The sequence below is a fragment of the Octodon degus genome, unplaced genomic scaffold (genome assembly GCF_000260255.1).
Source record: "Octodon degus isolate 3935 unplaced genomic scaffold, OctDeg1.0 scaffold00094, whole genome shotgun sequence".
Taxonomy (NCBI): Eukaryota; Metazoa; Chordata; class Mammalia; order Rodentia; family Octodontidae; genus Octodon; species Octodon degus.
The window spans coordinates 9,275,511-9,290,361 of NW_004524670.1; the positions used below are offsets into that span (position 1 = coordinate 9,275,511).

Genomic DNA, 14,851 nt, shown 5'->3' on the forward strand with positions numbered 1-14,851 from the left:
GAACGTGGTGGCTAATGTTGCCACAGCGCCTATGGGTTTTGCCTGAGAGGTCCCTGTTTATAAACCTTCTCAGGAGCAAGTTTCCCTCTTCCCTTTTAGATGTCCTTATAGGAATCACATCTTCCCTGACATGTCATGGTCCAGGCCAGGGCTGTGGGGAGGCTCAACCACAGAGCTGTGCTGAGTGGTCTCTGGGGGATCCCCCAGCACCCACAGGGGCTTGTGGAGGGAAACGAGCCCTGTGCCCACTGCTTGATCCTGCGAGGCCAAAGCTGCCCAAGCAGACAGCCAAGTTCAGGCTGAGTTTCTTGCTTCTCAAGGGACTTTCAATGATACCAGGGAAAAGAACAAGGGAGAGGGGACCCTATTATCTTTTACACTGATTTTATTCTGAAATGGAATAGGGCTGTGACATGCGCTTACTTCGGAAGAGGGGCTTATTGTAAAATTAATTGAAAACATAGTGCCTCCATGTCCGTATCCTATTTAAGCATTTCCCCACAGATATAAATTTTGGTCATGGAATAAGAGGAGAGGCACCAGAGCTTGACTCTGGGTATGAATTTCAACTGTAACAGTCGTTAGCCCCATAACCTTGCAAGGCGCTTCCTGAGCCCCCTCCAAGACAGGATACTAAAGATGCCCGTTGCAGGGTTAAATGAGAGAAATCAAATAAAATATGCAGCAATGTGACCTAGACACCACAAGCGCACCCTGTCGATGGCTGCCATGATGGTTATTACCTCTGTAATTAAATTTCTTTATTGGGCCTTTTCCTGTCATGAATAAGGCTGCGGTGAACATCTTCACAGCCCAACTCATGGAGTTCCACACCCTAGGCCAAGGCACAGCTGTGGACCTAAGCACCAAACCAGCACAGTATGCGCTGGCATCCGAAGCACCAACCCCTTCACCCTAACATCCTCCCTGGTAGCTACTTCTCCCGACACCTGTACTTCTGTTTCTGCACCTCCTGTGCCTCCAGCACCCATTCTCCTCAGCCTCCCTGGTCAATCTGCCCAATCCGATCCTGCACGGTCATTCTCAAAGGTAGTTTATTTTGGTAGTGTTTCCCTTGAAGAAAGCTCCAATTGCCTGAATAAATTCCAACTTTTCTACAAACCCCAGTTCGACCTGCTAAACGCAGCAGTTGGTCAAACCAAACTAGCTGTCCCAATTACTGAATCTGGATCTAATCCTACTGAGCTGGGCACGATGGGTCATAGCTGTAATCCCAGTACTTGGAAGGCTGAGGCAGGAGGATTGCCATGAGTTCAAGGCCAGCCTGGACTACACTGTGAATTCAAGACCAGCCTGAGCTACATAGCAACACCCTATCTCAAACAACAAAAAGAAGTTAGTAACTTGGACTGGGGGGATTTCTAGGCCTTCTTTAGAAACAAAAATTTAAAATTAGAGCTAACGTTATTCTTGTTCTTATTCTCGGCATATTTTTAAAGCATGATTCAAACAATAATTAGAACTGTTTGCACTCACCAAGGATAGAAACTTGTACAAATGTATTTTCGGTACACAGCAATGCCCGCAGAAGCAATTCCAATCATTAGCTCTAAATTGTGCAGATCCTGTAAAAAGGAAAACATCAGACTCCTGGTGGGAGTCTCACGCCTGTGCCCTTTGGTAACATTAAAGCACCCTTGTTTTTATAAATAGCAGTATGTATAGTTCTAAAGGGGAAAATGTTTTTAACGCAAACAAGTACCTGCACTAACCAGCTACCTAAATCCAAGCACTTCACACCGAATTCTTTTCAAGTGAACATGCACACATGCACACACAAAGCCTGTCGGAACGTGTGGCTTGGAAGGTTGCCGGCTAACCCCAGGCATCCCCCCAAATCATCAAAACAGATACTCAGTTCTAAATGCTCCATATGTAGCATCTGAGAGCTGTATTAAAATCAGAAAGCCCTGCTCCCTGCATAGCTTTGTATAAATCTCAACTCCCACTACTGAAAAGGCTATAGCTACAATGCTATCATGATAAAAAATTCCAACCGGAGAACTGACCCTAAATGAAACTAAGAAGTAAATGCTGTTTATAAATTCAATGTGCCCACATTTACTAAGGGTCCACATGCTGGGCACTGCTGTAGACACTGAAGACACAGAACGAAAGCAAAGATCATAGGCTGTTTTAAATCCACTTAAGTATAAGCAAATAAAATTCAAAAATAAATCAGTTCTTCCTTGAGTCACACACATTTCTCTTTTCCAGCCAGATACGTGCAACTGCAAAGGGACTGAGTTTGAGTTGGTTACCACCACGAGCCTTTGGCCTGCCACCCACAGCTGTGTTGCTTCGGGCCGAAAAGAGACTCAAGTTCTTTCCTTTTGCCCTATAAAGATTCCAGCCTTGAAGAGCTTTTAAGCGGGCTGGAACTAAGAGGATCTGAGAAGCTAGAGCAGAGTTTGGCCTGCGGAGCTTCTAGAACAGGGTCATTCCCTTTGGCTGTGGAACAAAACATGCATGAGGAGCAATATGAGCAAGGGGAGTTAGAGAAGCTGGACAGGGAAACAGTGTTGACGTGGAGGAGTCCACAGAGATTCACGACAGGAACCCAACTGCAGTCATGTGCTTAAGGCAAAGCCAGATCGGCAGAGCGCAGGACAGAGCTGCCTTTAAACATGATACCTGCAGTCACAGTACCAGGAAAGAACAAATCAGCAGATGAAACCAAAACAGGGTGCAGCTGGGAATAAGTGAGTGGTTTCGTGGGCCAAGGACGGGGTCTCGAGTCTCATGAGCCCAAGGTTTTCCAGTGTCCGTGAGACAGCTGATCCTCTGACCCCGGAGGGTCACCTTTCTGTCAGGCTTGAAGGCAGGGAAGACCTAGATCAGCTCGTGCAGATAGGAAGTCTCATTTCACCCCTGAGTAAGGCTCTCTGAAACATTCTACTGGACATTAAGTATTTGCAAATGGAATAAAAGCAGTGAAACCCTGAGGTTGGTTATTTTTGTCTGACTCAATACATTTTTTCTGCTTTGTTACCTAAATTCTAGCACATCCACCCTGCAGCACTGTTAAGGTACTGAAGTGAGGCATGATGACAGGGTTTCTATAAACTGCAGAAGTATCCAGATTTCAAATCTGGACATTTATTCAACTTCCATGAGCCCAATTTTCTCATTTATGAAATGCAGATGATTAGAATATCCATTTGACAAGACTTCGATGGCTTCATGTGAAAGCCTGGTACTTACTGTTCAAATAACGTATGTTTCCTTTTGTGTCTGACATGGGGTCAGTGACAGTGATAGATATTAGTTAATCCTAATAAGCCAGTCACAAACAATTTAGATATTATTTTTCACAATCATGCCACCATTTTTTCTTCCTTTTTTGGTGGTCCTGGGGATCCAACTCTGAGATACTCAATCACTGAGCTGCATCTCCAGCCTTTTTTTAAACTTTAGAGACTTTACTAATTCCCCAGGCTGTCCTGGAAGTCATGACCCTCCTGCCTCAGCTTCTCAAGTAGTTGGAATTGTGTGTGTGTGTGTGTGTGTGTGTGTGTGTGTGTGAATACACCCAGCCAGCACTAATCTTTTTGTTGCTGTTGTTAAACTCCTACTATATGTAAATGGCTAACTCTAACTGGAGCAGTGCTTGAGGTTAAGTAATAAAAACCTTGTCTCACTAAAGTGTTGCTTGAAAAATGGATCTAAATATATCTATTTTGCCTGTTTAGCCATTCAGTGGAACAGCCCTTGAAAAACTTCAAGTTTCTAGACCTTTGACCTCTTTAAAAAAGAAAAAAATCAGGGGCTGGGGAGATGGCTCAGTAGAACAAGCACTTGCCTGGCAAGTGCAAGGGCCTGAGTTCAATTCCCAGTTCTGCAAAAAAGAAAAAAAAAAGTCTTCCAGTACGATGACAAATATGAAAACAGCAATTGGATAAGTGACCAACAAAATTCAGTATTAGTTAAACATTGCAAATATTTTTAAAATGATCTTGTGGTTCATAATGGGAAAGAAATAGTATGACCAAAATTTTTTAAACTTTTATAATTTAAAAGTCAAATTAAAAAAAAAAAACCCTGTGAACTAGAGATTACATACTCTACCACTGTGCAGCTCCACTCCGTAGAAGTCGAGAGTCCGGGCTATGTTGATGTAGCATGATTCGGCTTCTGACTGCTTTAGCCCACTGTAGGAGAAAAGACAAAATGCAAAATACGCCAGTAAATAGGAAATATTAACAACAACTTGCAGATATTAAAAAATAGAATAAGACCACATTCCTCAAAGGTTTCTAAAATGCTGTTACTTTTCTTAAGCAACCTAGCCTGCATTTATTTCAGTTATACAGGGTTCTCTTCTTCCTCTTCAGGGGAGAAGACTATCGCCTTTCACAGCCCCTACGCCACTCGTTCTAAATCACTCAATTAACAGGTAATCTCCAGGGCGTTCTGCTTTTGTCTATTCTTTCTGCAGAGGCGCAAACTTCAAACACTGCTGCCCCTATCCTATTTTAGGACACTGACTTCTGCTAGAGGAGTAATTCTGGGAGAGAGGATTGGCAGGGCCTTCTTAGAAGGTACTGGTCGCTTGCCCTTTGTGTTTATGGCCTTCCCAAAAGGCGAGCGGTCCCGAGGGCTGGCCTCCTGGGTCAGCGTGCACCTCTCTTGACATGAACAGCTGTCATAGTAGCTTTGAGGCAGATGGGAAAGGGAAGGGGAGGCAGGCACTGGGCACGGTTGCTGGAGGTAAGGCTTGCCCAAGACAGCTGCAAAAGAGCGGCCCTCCCCATGTGGAAAAGCAGCTTTCCCCAGCTGAACCTAGCCTTTTGGACTACTCGTCCATTTCTCTGTTTCCTCAGCAATGTCTTAAGGATGGGCCTACTTTACAGAATATGGTCAGCTGCTAAAAATTTTCCCTGGTAGGATCGAAGTGTGGGGCAATCAGATTGCAAAGCTGGCTCTCCCTCAGGAATTAACCAATTCCAACGACAGCCCGAAAGGGAGGACAACAGCCGGCTCCCTCCCTGCCTACAGGATCTCACACTTCATAGAGAAGCCAGTTACAGAGATACACTGCCACCAGCACAGCGCCGAGGTTCAAAAGCCCCTGACATCTTGAAAGAGGACCATGAGCGAAAGGAGGGAGAAGCAACATCTAACACAGGCGGCTGTGATGCCTGAAAACACCTGGCTTGAGCTTCCAAAGTAGGCCGCCCGAGCCCCTCACCTGTGCTGCTCATGCAGAGATCCCACCTTGGTCAGGAAGTCATCATTCTGATCTGGTATGAACTGGCTGTCCGCAAGGTAGCCCGGATGATGTATGGAAGGATTAAAGTCTCCAAAATGAGCTATTTGGGCAGAACAAGGGGAAAACTGTAGTTAGTTTTGCTTTTTTTTTTTTTTTTTTAAACACAGTCTGCAGTTATCAGCATCTATAGCACTGTAAGGAAAGCACTAATTGAAAATCCTCCTGGGCCAAGCTCTGCCAGTACCGGGCTGCAGCTTCTCCACTGAACCTTCATGAGGGGCTAAGTACTGTCACATAGGGCCAACCCATCTCCACACTCCCTGATGCCACAGAGCCTGGAAGATGGTGTTAGTACCCAGGTTCGATACCTCTGGAGAAGGGAAGAGAAAGTGCCAGGCATTGTACAGGTTCCATCATGCCTCAGTTACTGCGGTATCACACCAACTGGCCCTACAAACAACAGGTAGGGAGCTGGGTGCTGTGCTGTAGGCGTCTAACACCAGCGCTCTGGGAGGCTGAGGCAGGAGGGCTCTCAGCTCAAGGGCAGTGTGGGCAACTTAGCAAGACACTTTCTCAAAGTAAAATGAAAAAGGGGGGAGGGTGTAGCTTAGTGGCAGAGTACTTGTCTAGCATATGTGAAGTCCTAGATTGATAAACCAGCACTGAAAAAAAGAAGGAAAAATGGGGGTAGAAAGGAGATCAAGGGGTTGGAGAGATGGCTCAGTGGTCTAAAGCACCTACTTGAAACAAGCTTGGCAAAGCACAGGGACCGCGGTTCAATCCCCAGCACCACATGCCAGCCAGCCCCGCCCCCTGGTGGGCTGAGCTGGCACACACACACACACACACAATAAAAAAATCACACACAATAAATAAATGTAATAAATAAAAATAAATATTAAAAAAAAAAGTGTTAAAAAAAAAAAAAAAAGAAAGGAGATCAATGCCAATCTGACCCACAGCCTGACATGCAGGGAGGTGCACAAGAAAGGGGACTGGGATGTGTTCAGAGGTCAAAAGACAGGAGACAGATACTGCAGTTGTCAGGAGAATCGTTCAGGGGACCTGCAGATGCGGGAGGAAGAGGTACAGGGGTGCTATGGAAGGACTGCAACGGAAGGACTCCTCGACCAAGCTGTCCTCCTCCTTTGAGTCCCTTGATTTTTTCTTGTCTGGGAACATAAACTGTCCACCGACTGGTCCACCACATAGGGAGCTATTTCTTCCTTCCCTATGATGTAACAAGTACTCCCAAGCACTGTGCAGTGCCCAACTTGCACCTGTATTCCTGGTTGCCCCAAGAACTCCTCAGGTAATTTGTATGTTTAGATTACTATGGACACTGAGCAAAGAACTTGAGGCAGGACCTGGTGATATCATCTTCTCTTCTCCAAGAAACAGTTCTTCTATTTTTATAAAAATAAAAGTGAAAAGATCTTGACCTCTGAGGCATTCTTTTCTGTGGTGTGGGGAATTGAACCTGGGCCCCTTGTGTGCTAGTGAGTGCTCTTCCAACAGAGCTTCACGTACCTCCACCCCTTGAGCTCTGACGGGCAACTGATCTCATATTCTGTTTTCTGTGGTGTGGGGAATTGAACCTGGGCCCCTTGTGTGCTAGTGAGTGCTCTTCCAACAGAGCTTCACGTACCTCCACCCCTTGAGCTCTGACGGGCAACTGATCTCATATTCTGTTTTCCTGGCACACGAAAAGGGACTCTATTTTGACTTTTCTCAAAAATTTTAACCTTGATCTTTCCAAGGGTTTTATTCAATTTCTTCTTGTGGCTGGCTTCAATGCCAGGAGGCTTTTGAGGGCTCTCAGGATAATTTCAGAGCAGCAATTCAACACATTTCCAAATCACACAACTCCTCTGTTACCAGGACGGAGTGTGGAGAAAGCCCCAGTGATGCTCATGGCCGATCCCGGAAGGAAAGGGGGTGAGGAGCCAGGTGGCCGCTTAGGTGAACTACACCCCAGCAGAGCCAAAGGGGCAGGTGCCAGGGCTGCGTGTCCTTGTCCAAATCTACTCAGCCTCCTTTCCTTCGGCTTCTGACACACTGCTGGTCTTTTAAACCTACACCACATCAGAGGCAGCTGTTTCTTCCTATACTGTGTCTTGAGGGCACCCAATGTGGCACCCAGTAGAGGCTCAGGGACTCAGGTGTTCAGAACTGACCTTCAGAGAGGCTCACGGCCAAGCTCAGGTGAGAAGGGGAGACAGCAAGAAGCCCAGCGGTCTATATAGACTGTGTCCAGGTTAGGAGAATGGGAATGTTAAGGTCGCATGACAGTACAAGTGCGGCACATAAGTGTGTGTGTGATCACAACAGCACATGTACAAAGAATCACAGCGATGTCCCAACAAAGTACTCAAGAGAGTAACACATCAGAATCACTCTGTTTAAACTTCTTATGTCAAAGGGGAGGCAAGTAAGGTCCTAAGGAGAGAGGACCTACCCATAACCCAGGGCCTCCTTTTCCTCAGGGTCAAAGCCAGAGCTCCGTTAGTGCTCTACTGTTTCTACCATGCAAGCAAAGCTGCGAACAGCTGCTGGCCATTTGCTATGTCCCCAAAGACTTGAGCCTGAAGGCTGTTGGCTCATTAGCTCCTGAAGACCCTCTGGGATCCCAACTTGGCCATCCATCCTACTAGCAGTCAACCCTGGTGCCATTTTGCAAACATGAACTACAAGCTTCTGTCTTCAACAAAGTAAAAGTCTTCATAACCAATGAGTCTTTCTGTTAGCTGATTTTCCCTTGACATCTTAAGCAGCTCTTCCACACCAAGCTCTCCATGCTGACCACTAGGGGGAAACGAAGTTAAACCACCACACAAACGTGCAAAACACTGGACTGCTGGTACATTTATTTCTAGGGTGCCATTGTATTTGATGACTAAGATAACCCAGCAACGAGTAAGGCTTTTATCCACATTGAACAAATAAGAAAACTCAGAAGAAAAGGACCTGCCCTGCAGCTTAGCTGCTAACTGAGAACTCATTGAGCACAGGCTCTGCTCTTGTCTGCTTCCTTACATGATGTACCAGATTTCCCAGTAATACATTTTCCTAGTTTCTGGGAAGCAATACATGCAGATGTTAATTATAGCAGAAATAAGTAAGTGGGGCCAAAGTACCTCGAATATTAAGTTTCATGCTTTCTTTTGGCTGACAGATAATATTTGACATTCTGCAACAAAGTGGGAGTCTGTCCCAGGTTCTCAAAGTATGGCACTTTGAGCTATCATGCTGTTCTGTTGGGGCATCTTTTTATCTTTCATTCTTCCAACTCCAGCTTGATCTTAGAGGCCCTTATTGATGGTCATTCCTAGCTTTTCTAGATTCTCCCCATGTAGGCTGGAGCACATTCTCTGTGTTTTATATCAAGGGTCCCTGTATCCCCCACTAGCAGGTGTACAGTCCTTGGGGCGAACTGCAAGCTTTCTGCACGCTGAGGGCGGTGCAGAGCCTGCATGAAGCACAGGCTCCGGGAGCATTACGCAATATGGATACATCCCCCCAAGTTTTGGTCTCATAAGCTTTTGAGACAAAAACCATTAGCAACCTTCCACCATCGTGTCTTTCTGGGTACTTCAGCTACAGATCAGTTTATCTTTTATCTAATAAGAAAATGTACTTTTGACTAGCCGGTGGGACTTAAAAATATTAACACCCATCTCAGGACAAAGTTTATCAGATAAAATACAGGCATACTTTTTGAGTCAGTAGTTTTGTGTTTGAGAATTAATCTTGAACAGAATTCTATGCATGGAAGTATACAAGTGTATACATCCATTTACTGAGGGCAGGGGCTATAAAGAGTGGTACTTACAACAGCGGGCTTGGCAAGCCAGGACGGTGGCAGCATACCAATAATACTAAACTTCCACTACAGCCAGTTAGCATTTTAGGAGCATAGTTAGCTATTTTGTTAGCGATCTGCAGAGGAGATCTGACTATAGGAACTTGGACAGAACATTTTCAAATATGGTTCTTACATTTAACTCTGCTAAACACAGTTTATTATCCACAATAGGAAAACTTTAAAATAATAAAAAATTAGAAATGATACCGAACTTCAAAAAACAAGATAGGAATTCAACAGTGGTTGTTATAGTGCATATTGTTGTCTTCAAAGTAGTTGTTCAGATTACCAGACAAAAGCATGTAAATATAGTCCCCCTTCCTTCTTTCTTTTCTCCCTTCCACGCACAACTCTATGGAGTGCACAGTGCTAAGTCCCCACTTGGGAGGTGCAGACACTGAGCCCAAGGATGTGCAAGCGCAAGTGGAGGGGCAGAGACCCAGGTAACAGAGCTCCAGTCCATGTTCATATTGACTCAGTCAGGGATGGGCCAATGAAAATCAATTTTTAGTTATACATTGTGTTTACATTTGGTCAAGGTTAGGGTGTTACTTAATTTGAACCAAGTAGTCCTGTTGCAAGCTATCATATCCACCGCCGCCACCATTTTACAGGTTCCCAGAAGTAATGCCACAGAAACAGCCAATGGAGAAGACTGTTTAAACCAAGTGTGTGGACCGGCCAAATAGCTCAGCAGATTAAAGCACCTGCAAGCAGGTGCAAGGGCTGGGGGTTGGATTCCCAGGCCTGCCATTCTACCCCAAACCTGGGGTGTGTGGAGCAGGCATGCACCTGTAATCTCAGCTCTTGGGAGTCTGATCTAGTAGTGAGACCCTAAACACCCTGTAGACCCTTTCCCTAAGATACAAAAAAAAAGCCAACCAAAGACAAAAAAACCCAGTGTGACTATCCTTTCGGTACAGCTCCTGCCTCCAAACCCAAATCTCCAGCTATGACCACACAACTTGCTCTGTGATCTGGAAAAGGTCAGTTTTCAGCTGATCCACCAGATAGAGGCTGATCTGCAAGGTCTGGAGTACCACAAAGTACAGACTGACTGGTGACTATGCCATTTTCCACATGACGGGAACATGATCAGGTCTGTTCCATATGTATAGGGAAATGGAAACTTACTCTTTAAAAAAAAAAAAAATTCCTTTTTTTTTTTTTGGTACAGGGTCTTGCTCTGCAGCTTGGACTCATAGTAATCCTCCTGTCTCAGCCTCCCCAGGGCTGGGCCAGCATGGCATGTGGTACTGGGGAGAAAACTCAGGACCTTGTGCTTACCAGGCAGGCGTTCAGGCTGTTGAGCTATCTCTCCAGCCCAGGAAATGGGAACTTTCAAACCCAAGCAGACCACACTGGGATATCCGAGTTTCCCACTGCAGAGGCTAAAACGCACATGAGATGGAGACTGGCACGGGGTTCTGCTACACAGGCTTGCTGTGCAGTCCGCACTCACTCCTAACAACCTCCTCCTCCCACTCCAGGGCCCACACAGGTAGGCAGGCGAGCTTAGGTCCTGCTATGGGCTCTTCTTATTTTTGTCCTCTGCTGCCAAGGAAGGAGGGAGCCTCGGAGCCACCTCAGTGAAGCCCAACACCCCTCTTTTGCTATTCACTTCTTATGAAGCCAGACGAGGGCAAGTGTTCTGGCCAGCATTTGCCCCACTACTTTGGGCTTATGGGAAGGCACCACGGATTACTCCAAGTTTCAAGCTACGGCAGTTATTCAGTGCTGACTTACTAGTATCACACAGCTAACGATGAAATGATGTTCTGCTTGCCTTCCATCAGTCTACGTACTCTTTTAGGGTTAGTAAATCCTTTGTACTATGCGCAATCACCATCTACCACAGGGCCTGATATGGAATATATAAAGTTTAGCTGGCTGAACAAGTAAATTTCAACTCTAGCTCAACCTACCCCCAAAGGAAAATCCTATCTGGACTTCCCATCCAAAGTGGTAGCCACTAGCCAGATGTGGCCATTCCAAATACAAGTGTGTGCTACGTGTGAAATCCTGACTGGTTTTCAAAGACTCAGCATGAAAGCAAATGTTAAATATTTCATTAATACTTTTTACATTAATTATATATTAAAATAGCATTTTGGATACACTGAGCTAAACAAATCATTAAAAATTAATCTTACCTACTTCATTTTCCTTCTTTAATGCAGTTACCAGAAAACAGAACTACATATGCAGCTCTCACGTTACATTTCTATCGGGTAGTGCTGTTAATAGGACAGCATATAATCCATTAGTTATAGTGAAATTCTAAAAATAAATTCATAAGATCTCAGGAGTGTTTTAGGCATGCACCAAGCAGTAGGAATGACTTCCAGCAAATTCTTTAACCTAGCTGGGTCTCAGTTTCCATGTTTATAAGAGGTGACCAGTATAAATATTGTCCCACTGGAGTTTGTATGGAGATCAAATCCAAATATCTGGGCAGAGGCTCTGGAAAATGCCACGTGAGATGGCTGCCTACTGTTTTATAGTCTCCCTCAGGAGAGACTGCCACAGCGGTGTTCATTCACTCCTGTTACCTGCACCCCTTTAATTAACCTAACAGCCCCAAATTAGAAGAGAGAAAATCAGAGCAAAAGTGGGGCCACCTAGGCAGCCAGAGAAGTGCTGCCCCCACAGGATGGATGCCTGGGAAGGAGAGACTCGGTCAGTGGAAAGGTCAGTGGCTTGCTCAATACCTTGTCAGAGTCATCTGTGCACCCAGGACAACACTCCCTTTGGGACTTACATTGTACTGCATAGGAAGCCAGCACCACTGCTGAATTCAGGGGGCAGGTTAACCTGTCATGAGAAACACACATTAGCGAAGTCTCAAGAGCCAGCAAGAACCCAAATGCCTGCAGATCACAGGTAGCACGGTCTCGCTTTTCTTGGCAACCGTTAAAGAACAACATGACATGTAAGAAAAACTACTTTATGATGCTAATCAATCTTAAATCATAAAGCAAACATAACACAATAAAGATCTTTTAAAAATAACATCTTTGTATCTAAAGTAATATCCACCCCAAATACCATGAAGCTAAGGGTCTAACATTGGCCAGTATTTCACTGGCCAAGAAAGGCAGGCCCACACCTCTGACAGGAAGAAAGCCAGACTCTTACATCAAAGCAGCCTTCAAATCCTTCCGGAAAGACCTGAGACTATGCAGGGCTCTCCGCATTCCTGAGTCCTAAGGACTTGGTGACTCTCAATTACCCCCTTTCTGGACTAGTGATACCCTCTTCAAAAGGAAAAGTAGGAAAGTATCTTGAATTTTAACACTCAATTCCTTACTTGACTGTCACTACTTAAACATTCATATGTTTTGAGCTTCCTGAGGATCTGTAGACTTCAACCATCTGTCTGCCCCTCTCAAGCTTCTACCATCTACCACAAATCCAGAGTTGGGATTTTTCCAGAGTGGACTTTTCTAAACTGTCCTCTCATGTGCTCCATTTCTCCCAGTGACTCCCCCTGTCTTAGCCATGTTTCCGGTGCTCTCAATGTTACCCTTTCTCCCCTCAACCTTGACTTCATGCTCTTCCCAAGGGCTCTGCAAGCGGTGAAGGAGTAGGGATCCCTGCTGGGGAGAAGAATGCGCTGGGAAGCCTGGGAGATTAAGCGCCTAAAAGTACTTTCCCAGAATTCAGTTCAGAAGTAAAAATAATAATAATAATAATAAAAATTTTAAAAAGCTGTTTCCATGGCAGCCCATGGAGTTCCCAGGATGACCTGACTCCCTCTTTAATTTGGCTGTCCTTTCAGAGCTCCTCTTCCTGTCCATCACTGTGCGTCTATCCTAAAGCTGCATGTGAAGACAGCATCTCTAGAGGGATCCCATTTCCCCTCAAGAAACTATTCTCACTGGAACTTGTGAATGTTTCTCCAGGTCTACAGAGGCATCTCAGGGATGCAGGTCACTTATTCACCTGGAGATCACAGAGGAGAACTGGCAGAAATCTGATGTGTACCAGGTATTTGGTCTTCTACAAGATGGCTTCAATGGCATCTAGCCAGTGTCCCCGCCAGAGGAACAGCAGGTGAAGGCGATTTGGGGGACACCTTAGAAAGAGGCTAAGGAGACTGAGTCTAGACGGAAGGAACAATCCTACAAAGTCCGAAAGAAAAACATTCCCAAAGAATGATGTTCAAAATACATACTACAGAACACCAGAAGCCCGCCTTCTCCTTCCGCTTTCCACATATCCCTAGAGAGGGTTCTCTCTCTCCAGCCTTCAGGGTTCCCATGAGCTGAGTGAAGGCTGGGCCTGGACTACTCATCTGGGCAGGCAGGATACCAGGGATGGTTCAAACAAGCCGGGGGACTCAACATCCTGGAGAAATGCTGTATTCCAATAAGCCTGTCCAAACAGCCTTGGCCACAAATGGCCTGATACACACCCGAAAGTGTTTGGTGAAGAAAATGTTCTCCTCAGAGAGGTGGCAAGGGACACCTGCAGACCTGATGAAAGGCTCTCAAAATACTCTGTTGATTCACAGACAACCAGTTCCCCTACATGGAGAGAGGGCATGGAAGTGAGAGCTCCTGAGCAGTTTGTCTTACTAGACCAGCAGAGCTCAGGGCTTTGCCATTAACAGTTATTTGAAAAATATTTGCAGAAAAAAAAAGGTGTGTAGAAAATAGGGACAGAACAAGTCTCTATGGCTATAGAGGGCAGCCAGGAGCCAGGGTGGGGAATTCAACCTAGAGCCACCTAAAATGCAGGAAGGCCACCTCATTGCAGAAGGAGCTCCTCAGCTCTGGGAAGAGCTGAGCAGACGCTCAAAGGCTGAATGTGGGAGTGGCAACCGCAGATACCACAGGCCTTCAGGAGCTCCTTCTGCAGGTATGTGCTGGTCTGTGGATCACTGCAATAAACCAGAATTAGGGATGGCAGGAAATAAGGTGCTAGAGCTCCTGCGGTAGAAAAGAGATAATACTCATGAAGAGCGAATCTAGGCTAGCTAGGATGAGGATTCTACAATCCTCCAACTGCTAAGAGCCAAGAGGCCTGGCAATCCTGTCTCTGTGAGGAGAATGTTCTTTCTCCTCCTCAACCTGCTCCTTAAATCTCCTCTACTGTGTTCCCAAGTATCAGCCTGCATGTCTGCACTGCTCCTTCCAGGGCTGTTTATGCCCTTCAACCTCGACCAAAGCCCCAGTTTTCCTTTGTGTACTCTGACATCATCTCTGTAAATGTGGTCTTGCTATATTCTTTTTGCTTTTAAAAATTTCAGGCACTCAGTCTGTCTGGTGGATGTAAAATGTGCCTGCATTGAACACTAAAGCCCTTGCTCATTTTCCTGCAAGCCACAGAAATGTGGTTATCAGCTGCTTCTGTATGACGGGGTGTGTGTGTGGGTGGGTGTGTGTGTGTACGCACACACACCCACCCACACACCCACACACACCCACACGTGGAAGAGGGCAGTTATGTCTTCTAACTGCCCTGGGAAATCCAATTCTTCTCCTCTCTACCATCTCCACTGCTGGCCTCTTAATAGCAACCCAGAGAGGCTTTTCCCACCCACAGCAGCAGAAGCAAAGCTGATATCCTACCGTGACTGTGGTCTCCAGTGCCCACGTTGGGCCTAATTGCTTCTGGCTTCCTGTCTCATTTCCCAAGCAGACTGCCAGCTCCCGCATGATATACAGCGCGCTGGTAGTCTCTGATGACCCTCTTCAGAACAGACTAACGGGAGGCGCGGGGGGGGGGGGGGGGGGGGGGGGAGAGGG

At 45.8% G+C, this 14,851-nt stretch overlaps 1 protein-coding gene across 6 annotated transcripts in view; it reads right to left on the reverse strand.

Moving 5' to 3' along the window:
• The window catches only part of Ptpn3 (protein tyrosine phosphatase, non-receptor type 3), a 163,529-nt gene that overhangs the window by 56,479 nt on the left and 92,199 nt on the right, over positions 1-14,851 (reverse strand). For all 6 annotated transcript variants that reach the window (XM_004638079.2, XM_023722945.1, XM_023722944.1 and 3 more), the window contains 4 exons: positions 11,860-11,912; positions 5,213-5,333; positions 4,085-4,172; positions 1,498-1,586 (listed from right to left, as the gene is read on the reverse strand). In XM_004638079.2, the coding sequence (XP_004638136.1) occupies positions 1,498-1,586; positions 4,085-4,172; positions 5,213-5,333; positions 11,860-11,912 (351 nt within the window). The remainder of the gene's footprint in view (positions 1-1,497; positions 1,587-4,084; positions 4,173-5,212; positions 5,334-11,859; positions 11,913-14,851) is intronic.